The 10,512-nt window shown below is 50.6% G+C and overlaps 1 protein-coding gene across 2 annotated transcripts in view; it reads left to right on the forward strand.

The window, feature by feature from the left end:
* CSMD2 (CUB and Sushi multiple domains 2) overlaps positions 1–9,257 on the forward strand; it is a 658,464-nt gene extending 649,207 nt beyond the window's left edge. For both annotated transcript variants that reach the window (XM_082362533.1, XM_082362534.1), the window contains exons 66-70: positions 626–787; positions 2,294–2,406; positions 4,223–4,310; positions 5,714–5,852; positions 6,038–9,257. In XM_082362533.1, coding sequence (XP_082218659.1) covers positions 626–787; positions 2,294–2,406; positions 4,223–4,310; positions 5,714–5,852; positions 6,038–6,197 — 662 coding nt within the window. In that variant the 3' untranslated portion in view covers positions 6,198–9,257. The remainder of the gene's footprint in view (positions 1–625; positions 788–2,293; positions 2,407–4,222; positions 4,311–5,713; positions 5,853–6,037) is intronic.
* Positions 9,258–10,512: the final 1,255 nt, after the last annotated feature.

Genomic DNA, 10,512 nt, shown 5'->3' on the forward strand with positions numbered 1-10,512 from the left:
ATTTGATTTTTTGGGTTTTTTTTTTCTTAACCATATTTGCTTATTTATTTATTTTTATTTTATGGCTGTGTTGGGTCTTCATTTCTGTGCGAGGGCTTTCTCCAGTTGCAGCAAGTGGGGGCCACTCTTCATCGTGGTGCGCGGGCCTCTCACTATCGCGGCCTCTCTTGTTGCGGAGCACAGGCTCCAGACATGCAGGCTCAGTAGTTATGGCTCATGGGCCTAGCTGCTCTGCGGCATGTGGGATCCTCCCAGACCAGGGCTCGAACCCGTGTCCCCTGCATCGGCAGGCAGACTCTCAACCACTGCGCCACCAGGGAAGCCCTTTCTCCATCTTTTCAACCCCTTCCCTCCTTTTATTTTCTTCTTTCTTCTAGTTTGTTCCCCTGTCCCCTCATGTTCTCTTTTTTCTTTATCCACTTTCTTTCTCTCTCTCTCTTTCCCTCCACCCATCCACTCTGAGACACAGAGCATCACAAGGAGGCCAGAACACTCCACCACCCCCTGCGTGTTAGATGTTGGGGAAAACAATCTCAGGGAGTGAACTGGGGTCAATCATCAGGTGCCCTCAATTCTACCAGCACACGTGAAAGCCCCTCTCACATCTGTTTCTCAATTCCTCTAGTTCCTGGGGATGTCTTTGCCAAGAATTCCCTATGGAAAGGGGCCTATGAGTACCAGGGGAAGAAGCAGCCAGCCATGCTCAGAGTGACTGGTTTCCAGGTCATCAACAGCAAGGTCAACGCCACCATGATTGACCACAGCGGCGTGGAGCTGCACTTGGCTGGTAAGGGGCAGGCCACCTCCGGGAAAGCCTGCGGCTGGTATGGGTGATGGGCGCGTGCTCTTCACAAGAACGAGTCTACTGTCACTTCCTTGTACTATCTTGCAGGGCTAGTCTGGTAGGCAGGGGAAGAGGAAGTGTCTATTCATCTTTGTTTACACGATAAAAGCACCACAGACTAAAGGGAGATGGTTAGATGACAAACATTAATAAATTGAACATACAAAGAACTCCTACAAATGAAGAAAAAAGAGATGGATATCCCTAAAAACTGAACCAAAAATAGGGGCAGAGAACTCCCAGAAGCCAAAGTACAGACAGTTAATAAACAAATGGAAAAATATTTTTCGCAATAATCAAACAAAAGTAAGCATAAAATGTCACTTTCCACTTATCCCACTATGATTTTTTTAAGCAATAAACTCTGGTGCTAGTCCAGTGAAGGTACTAATGCAGTGCTGGTCAAAGTATAAAATAGTATAGTTCTAGAAAATAATTTGGCAACTTGTATCAAGAGCCATGAAAATGACTGGCCCCATTAATTACACTTCTATGAATTTTTATCATAAGAAATAGTTATAGAGGGAATCAAACATTTACCAATAAAGAATGTTCACATTACAGGGCTATTTCCATAACATAAAACCTGGGAATAGAAAATTGTCTCAAAAGAAATGGATATATTAATTATAGTATGTCTGCTGGATACAATATTATGCCAGTTTGGGAGGAAATACACCTACTACAATGCATTTAAAATGGGACTCCAGTTTTTGAAGGAAAAAATTATATTCATAAGAAAGAAAATTGGAAGTAATTACACCAAAATATTAACAGTGGTTATTTCTCAGAAGTGAGATCAGGAGTGAATTTTCTTTCTTCATGCATCTCTGCATTTTCCAAAATTTCCCCAATTTTCAAATTTTCTATAATCAGAAAAACCGAATATCTTAGAAAGCAAGTGTTTATTCAAATAGATGGGTAGAACGATGGATGCATGAGTGAATGACTGTACACATGAATACACAACCCCACATGCAGTCACAGCCACTCATTCATGCACACACACACAAACACAACTAACGTTCATATTCACTCAGTTGCTCTAAGCCATAGTCCTAAACACATTCACACACTCCCATATACATGCCCTCATGCATTCCTGTACCCACTGAATTGTAAGCACACCCATGCATTAACTGACCCCATAACATATACAAAATCCAATTCCCTTTATTCTCACACATGCCTGTGTAAACAGGAGCACAACCACAGGTCAGTAATCCAGTTGATTATTAACACATATGCACATTCTTGTGTATCCTCACATTCAGCCTGTACAAACTCACAGGCCACACTACACTTACCTAACTCCAGTTATACATGGGATGTATATACCAATATCTACACGTGAAATCCCACTCAGACACACACCCACGTACCCACAGACTTGGGTTTTGAAATTTTCCTAGATCTTTCAAGTGTACCCTCTGAACTTTCTTTTCCCAGGAATTTACAAGAAAGAAGATTTCCATCTCCTCCTCCAAGTTTACCAGGTTACAGGGCCTGTGGAGGTCTTTGTGAATAAGTTCAAAGATGATCACTGGGCCTTAGATGGGCATGTAAGTTCAGCAAAACCTCACTCAGTCCTTGCCCTCCCTGTGCCCTTGCCCCATCCCTGATTCCCAGATCACTGGTAGGGAGGAGGAGGGGGGAAGTTGGTGGAAACTCTTAGGATCAACATGGAAACTTGGGAGGAGGGTTTCTTTGGGGCCAGGACTGGGAGCAAGGGAGTCCTCATCTGCTAGTGAAGTGAACACAGGAAAACATAGCAAGGGCCAGGAGGCTGAGAGTCTAAAGGTCAGTGCATCTGAGCGAGATGAAGTAGGTTCTGATGTGTGAGCAGAAAGCAAGAGATTGGAGGCTGGCAGTACATGAGTAAATTCAAGCAAGTTGAAGGTCACGATGTGGTGGTGGGACCTGGGAGGAGGTGGTGAGGCCCAGATGCACACTGAGCGTCTTCTCACGTCTGAGGATGCCTGTTGTGGGTGACTGAGCACAGCTTGAGACACCAGGAGCTGGGGGAAAGGAGACAACTCTCTTGCATTCCCTTGTGGGAAAGACTTGTTCCATGCAAAGGCATTCTTCGGGTGGAAGTTCTGCAGTGACACTCCTCTGCGCATACCTTCCAATCTCACAGGCAGGGGAGTGGAGCGGTCATCTGTCACATCCTCAGCTTCCCTGTCTTGGATGATTGAAGCTAGAAGCGGAGGGGTGGGAAGGAGGAAGAGGTCACGGGGCCAGAGGAGCAGAGAGCTGAGGCGTCAAGGTGGATCCTCACGGACAAGGCTAGCTGGTAGAGGGCTGTGGGTTGAGTGACTTTGCTGATAATCACACGAGAAGCAAGTGGTTCTCCGGGGGCTGGTACATGGGGTTAGTTCCTCGGGATTCTTGAGAGTATTCTATGGATCCCCTCGGGTATCCTGGTCCTGGCTGGCGTCAATAGTAATAGTCCAAAAGCTGTGCCAGGACAGCAGACTCCATTGTGCTGGGAGGATGGCCAGAGGGGAGAGAACAAGGGTAAAGTTGGGAGCTGGAGCTGGAGTGTGGACCAAGGGCTACGTGTAAATGGCGCTCTGGAGGGCCAGGAACAGCCGGAAGGGCTGCCTGGGACTACAGCCAACAATCGGGCCCACTTCTCTGTCACCCAGGGTGTGTTTGGGGGGACAGGAGCGGGGGTCAGCCTAAAGCACAACAGACAGAGGGCTGCACCTGGGGATGGAGCATGAGTCAGAAGGAACCCCGGTAGCACAAGCATCCTCAAAGCAAGCACGCCCTCGGCCGAGCGGTCCCCAGCCCACAAGTTTGCGTGTCTGTGTCTGGTACACGAGCATCGCAGAGGCAAGTACAGACAGAGCGAGGAGGAGTTATGTCCCCAGCTACCCGCCCCCAAATTAATAGCTATTGGAACTGGGATGAACTTTCCAAAGTACGTTCAATCTGCTAGATACATTTTAATCATGGTTTGGTTTGCTCCGCGGTGCTCTAAAACTCAGTTTTTCATCACAATAATAATAGCTAACATTTACTCAGGGCCTATTAAGTGTTCTAAGTGCTTTACCTATATTAGCTCATATAAATCTTCAGAGCAACCCTATGACATAAGTACTGTTATTGTTCCCATTAAGTGATTCGACCAGTAGAAATAAAAATGTCTCCCTCCCTCCTATGAGCAGTTGGAGCCCCTGCCCTATCCCCAGCACCTCGCCATTGCCTGGGTGTGGGCAGAGAGCCGATGTCAGTGGAGGTGACAGGCAGGCGGGTGACCCCAGCTGTTGGCACCGTGTACCTGTGGGCGTGTCTCCGGCCTGGCTGGCCGGGCCTCTAGCTCCTCCCGGCGTGCCTCCCATCTTACTCTGTCTGCTCCCGCCCTCACAGGTCTCCTCAGAGTCCTCCGGAGGCACCTTCATTTACCAAGGCGCTGTCAAGGGCCAAGGCTTTGGGCAGTTCGGCTTTCAAAGACTTGGTAACTAGCGTTTGTCCCTGGAGTGTAAGCTTGAGCGGGTGGCGGAGGAACTTGTATGTTGGCATGGAGGGCAGGGGTTTGGTGAAGTTCAACAGTCCAAGAGGGGCTCTTAGCCTCTTTTGGATCAGGGACGCCTTTGAGATTTTGATAAAAGCTGTGTAATATCTCCCCAGAAAGAAGCGCAATACATAATACCCTCAACTTTTGCCAAACAGTTTCATGCTCTGCCCTGGAGTTGAAAGCCCCCAGCTGAAGGGACGTTGGGTCTCAGATGCGTCCCACAACACTATCGGCCAGCCCTCGGGCATCCCCGGGACCCCCCGAGCATTACAACGTGGGGCTCTCAGGGCAGTCTCAGTCCCGGAAGGGTGGTATTGCTGTCCTCATTTTACAGATGGGAAAACTAAGCGTCAAGGAGGCTTCCTTCCCGAGTTCCTCCCCGGGATCTTTACCCTGGACCAAGCATCCTCAGTGTCAGGCATCCTCATGCCAGAGACTGGCCTTGACTCAGAGCCTCTAATGTGGGGAGGCTTCTGGGAAGCAGTTCAGGGGGAGACAGGAGGCAGGCCCGGGTGCTTGATGGGCAGCTCTATACACCCCGGCTGCTGACTGCCCTGTCCCCCGGGACCCCCCCGTCTACCGAGGCAGCGCACTGCATTTTCTCGCAGCTCTGACCTTCAGAAAGCTCCTCCCTGTCCTAAGCGGAAACCTGCTTCCCTGTGCTTCCCACTCCGCCCTGCTCCTCCCCTGGAGTTATTGTTAGCTCTGTCCCCTTCGCTGCCTGGAGTAAAAGCACTCCCTCTTCCACACAGCAGCCCTCAAAGACTTGCAGGCAGTTCCCTGGCCCCTTACACACCAGAGAGACCTCAGGAAACCGAGTTCTTCTTCTGGCTTCGCGGCTGACGGCCAGTGTGCGGGGCAGAGCCGTCCCCTCTTGGACGGAGCCTCAGCCCCCTCGGTTCGCTGACAGGGGCAGAGGCTCTCACCGTGGTCTTCTGAGCGCTCCCAGCCTGGGGCGAGGGGCGGGGAGGAGGAGGGGAGACCCTAGGGGGCAGGCGCTTCAGCACCGCTGCCACGCCCTCCAGAGCAGGTCCACCTTCATGTGCTGTATGTTTTGGCGTCCTTGTAAGGTTTCATGTGATAAAATTTCTATGGCCGAAAGAAGTTTGGAAGCTTCTAAAGGGCTGCTCTCTTTTAAGGTTTTATTCTGGGACACGGTTTCAGGTTCTCTCGCAGACTGGCTTCCCCAGGCCTGACCAGCTCGTGTGGACTGACCACCCTTCTCCAGGGAGGATGGCCCAGTGCATGGGGGAGGCAGGTGGGGGGCCCCGGCCAGCACCCCAAGCCCCACCACAGTGGCCGCTGTGTCTGTGACCTGAAGTTTCTGCTCTGGGACTTTGCAGACCTCAGGCTGCTGGAATCAGACCCCGAGTCCATCGGCCGCCACTTTGCGTCCAACAGCAGCTCGGTGGCGGCCGCGATCCTGGTGCCGTTCATCGCGCTCATCATCGCGGGCTTTGTGCTCTATCTCTACAAGCACAGGTACGGGGAAGGGACGGGAGGGTCGCACAACAGATGCCAGGCCCTCTCCCTTTCCCTGACCCACCCAGAGCCCTCCTGGCTCAGGCGAGCTGTGACCTTCTGAAGGGAACACAGAGCCTCCCTCTCCTCTTAGGGCCCCGAGTCTCCTCTCTTGACGTCTTGGTCACGCTCTGTCTCATTCCCAGGAGAAGACCCAAAGTTCCGTTCAACGGCTACGCTGGCCACGAGAACACCAATGTGCGGGCCACGTTTGAGAACCCGATGTACGACCGCAACATCCAGCCCACAGACATCATGGCCACCGAGGCGGAGCTCACAGTCAGCACGGTGTGTACAGCGGTATAGCCTCCAGGCCAGGCTGCCTTCGTCACCGCCACTGAGAGCCCCACCTCCGGCAGCTGGTGAGACACACACCCCTACAGACACGTCCAGTGTGAGAGGGACCGAGTGCCCAGTGCTGCCCTGTGCTGGCCACTGAGGCAGACACCTCCGTACACCTGGGTCGGAGACTGTTGTCACCCTTTTTACAGATGGGGAAACTGAGGCACCGAGAAAGGAATTAACTTGGCCAAGATCACACAGCTAATAAGAAGCAGGATCAGAATCCAATCCCAGGCAGGCAGCTCCAGAGACTGTGCTCTTAGCCACTAGGCTCAGCAAAATATCCAAGTAGGTGTATTAGTCAGAACTCTCCAGAGAGAGAGAGAGATACATATATATACACAACATATGCATACATATATATATAAACTCTCTAGAGAGAGATATATGTACATATTGTGTGTATGTTTGTATTGTATATCTAGATATAGAGAAAGAGAGATTTATTTTAAGGAATTAGCTCACAAGATTGTGAGGCTGGCAAGTCTGGAGTCCACAGGGCAGGCCTGCAGGCTGGAAATTCCATCAGGAGCTGAGGTTGTAATCTTGAGCCAAAAGGCTGTCTGGAGGTGAATTCCTTCCTCTCGAGGGGGACCTCAAGTCCTTTCTCTTAAGGTCTTCAACTACTTGGTGAGGCCCACCTACATTATGGAGGGTAATCTGCTTTATTCAGAGTCTACTGATTTAAATGTTCATCACATCTGAAAAACTCCTTCACTGCAACATCTAGACTGGTGTTTGACCAAACAGCTGGGCATCAGAGCCTAGGCAGTTGACATATAGAACTATCCATCACCGAGAGCGTAATAGATGGGCAGTTGCAATCCCTGGCATTGGGCAAGGCAGGAGGGCCCCCCATCACACAGACAGAGGGGCAGACACACACACGGAGGCTCCCGTGGGTCCACTGGACACCCTCTCACACACACACACACACACACACACACACACACACACACAGGCCTGCCAGGAGGAGCTGACAAGTCTAGAAGGCACGGCCACTCCCCGCTGTGTCCTTCCTCACCGACAGCCCTCCTTCTGGGGCCTGGGAACCTGCAGGAACTGCCCCCACAAGGTGTGCAAGCCGCACCCTTCTGAGAACCATGTCGTCTCCCGCAGACCCCACTTTCTGGGGAAGGCAGGTGCCCTCTCTCAGGTGCCTTCCTGACCTTAGTGAGCCTGGCTCTGGGGAGAAGTATCCCAGTGCCCAGAGAGGTGGGGTTCCAACAGGGCAAGGGGGTCATCAGCCAGACCCTAAGCAGGGCAGCTCTCCTTCCATGCTCCTGTCTGTGGCAGCGCATGCGATGGGCAGTCCCGGCCCGACACGCGTGCAGCTCCTGGAGGGAGCAGGCTGTGTGAGGGGTGGGCTGGCGGGAAATTCGGGACCGGTAAATGCCAGGAGAGAGAAAGGGATTGTAAAACCACTAACCAGCACTGACTGCCCGGTCCCTGGCGTGCGTTGCTTCCTTTCATCCTCACGTCAACTCCAGGAGTATTTTCACCACTTCAGCCTGAGTCTCAGACCATACGCCCAGGCAGTGCTGCAGCCCTCAAACATCCCAGCTTTAAGCACTCTGCCAGGCTGTCCCCCATCCTCCCCTCCCCTCCCCTCTTTGGGTCCAATTTTTTTCTCTAGATCATCTCTCTTGCATAAGTCTAAGCTTAAAATGGTAGGTACTAAGATAATTTATACATAAAGAAATAAAAATTATCTTCAGAATATATAAAGGCAACTATTGAATACAAATAAGTAATTGATTGAGTTTTTCGGCACCAAAACAAATATTTAAAGAAGGAGGAGAAATTCTTTCAGTGGGATCATTTTAACATGTCCAAATTAGTTCTGAGGTTTCACCTTTCTGCTCCATCTTTACTTTTTCCTACTCATACAAATAGACAGCAAAAACGAAAAAAGAAGAATCCCCTCTGATGACATAAATCAGGCCTTACAGCTGATCTGTAGTGACTCTAAACTTTGAGTTGCAGAATTATTGAACAGTAGAGGAAAGAAACAAGAATGTCCCAAGACCTGCACACACACCCTCACTGCCACTCCACATCTGGGGCTCCGCTGGGTCCCAGGTGCCTGTGTGCACGAGGTTTCACCTCTGGGTCACCTGGGGTTGGTTGCTCCAGGTCTAGGCAGCCCTCGCACTGCCCCTCGCCAGCATCCAAGGCCTCGGAGCATCCGGCCCAGCACACAGCTCTCCGCGAAGGCCCCTGCTCGCTTCCGGCCCTCCCGGAGCTGGAGCAGAGAAGGTGTTGCTTGGCTTAGGAAGGTGATGCGTGAAAAACCACCCTGAATAGACGCACATACATTTAAAGTGAGTGACAAGATGATAAATTCAAATGATGCCTAACAAGAATGGCTGAAATTAAAATAAACCCCACACGGGGAAGTCATCGAGGCCTGCGGGGTCAGCAAGTAGAGGGCAAGGGCCAGGGCTGTGTTATGACTTTCATGGACCCTTTCCTCTGTTTAAAATTTAAAATGGTACTTTACAACTATGTTGTTATAAAGATGAATATAATCCAGGCTGGATTCATTATTACATGGCCATTATTATTATATTCACTTTTTTCTTTCTGATTTTGAAAGAAACTAAAAACACTTTCCTGGGCCCCTAAAAGTGTAGCAACCCCTAGGCGCTGGGGCTCCTGTGGTTGACAGGTAAGTTGGCCCTGCCCGGGGGAAGAAAATGACATCAGGAAAATATATATTCTTCTGTGCATATTTCCTACCTACACCTCCACCCTTAGTTCGGGAGGATTAAAAATCAAAGGTAAAGATCAAGGCAACTGATTTTCTTTCATTCTTTCCCCTTATTCCTTCTTTGCTTTGCCTCTTTCCTCTTGCCTTCTTCTGCTCCCACCCCTCACCCACTGCCCCTATTGTTTTACAAACTCTGGTGTGATTGGTTTGTTCCCAGTTCTCCAGGGGACAGGAAGTAAGCTCCCCTGGCACAGTGCCCAGTGCCCATCTTCGTCTGTCTCTCCGCCCGTGTCTGCTACCACTGGGACTTGGGCCCTTGCCCTGCCACCATCCGCCCCCATCACCCTGGAGAGGACACCCACTCCGCCCTGACTCGGGGCCCTAAAGGAAGAGGGGCCGGCTGCCATCAGAGGAAGGACATTATGGATTGAAAACAGCAAAGGATTTTGTGGGTGTGCACGTGTGTGTATGGGCCTGAACACACACAAACACATACCTCTCCTTCAGTTGAGTCCTACGGAAGAGACCACAGAAGCTTAAAAAAGCGAAATGTGTGTGAAAGATGCCCCATGCCCTGCTCCCCACAAACACAGAGAAGAGGTAAAGAAGACGCAGTAGATGTTAGCAGATGCATCCCATGGCGGTCAGTACGCAGAGACCAGCCATCTGCAAGTGGACGGTCCCAGCCGCAGAACGACAGCAAGGATAACCCCAAGGGCCGAAAACAATCTTAAGAAATCGTTTGGAAATCAGTTTCTATTTTTTCTAACATAATTTTACTGAGCTCTAAACCCAGTGAATTAAAAAGTCCTCCTAGGTTGAAAGCAACACTGAAGAAGTAGGGCACGTCTGGGGAAGGTAAGGGCAGGAAGCCGGCCATGAGCCCAAGGTCAAGTCTGGCTGTTAACTGACAAAGAGAAGAGAAACAGGTGTGTGGCCCAGACAGGGACACCAAGTCTGCAGGCATCGGAGAGGTGCTGGAAGGGACAGGACAGCAAGACAACCCCAGGGTCCAAAAATAATGGCTACCGTGGACTGAGTTTCTCCTCTCTGCCTGACACTTTAGGTGGTTCATTTCTAGACCTTACAGCAACCCCAGAACGTAGGATATAGTATTCCAGATGGATGAGAAGACAGAAAGGTGAAGAGATGCAAGCCACACAGTTAGTAAGTGTGGGTCTGACTCCCAAGTCCACTACACCAGCTGCAGAAATCTGGGTCTAGAAGGGGGAGGAGTCGGTGAATAAGTAGGACTGTGGCCAAGGCTGGTGGGCCAGGCAGGGGACCCATGCATCCTATCTGGGTTCTGTTCTCTCCACCTTGGCAGCATCAGGGCAAGGACCCGGTACCCAGGCTTCCTGGAGCTGGTGCTGGTCCCTCGGCTCCCAGCAGCCCCTCGCCATAGCAGACAGAGGCCCTAGGAACTTCTGAATCAAAAGAATGGAGTGAATAAGGCATATGCTCTCCAGCTCCTTGCAAGTAGGTTTGATTAATTTTGAGTTTCATCATGCTTGGGTCATTGATGAATTCCATTTAAGTATTGTTGAGAAGCTAATGAGTTTGAGA

This window comes from Balaenoptera borealis, assembly GCF_965194805.1.
Source record: "Balaenoptera borealis genome assembly, chromosome: 1".
Lineage (NCBI taxonomy): Eukaryota > Metazoa > Chordata > Mammalia > Artiodactyla > Balaenopteridae > Balaenoptera > Balaenoptera borealis.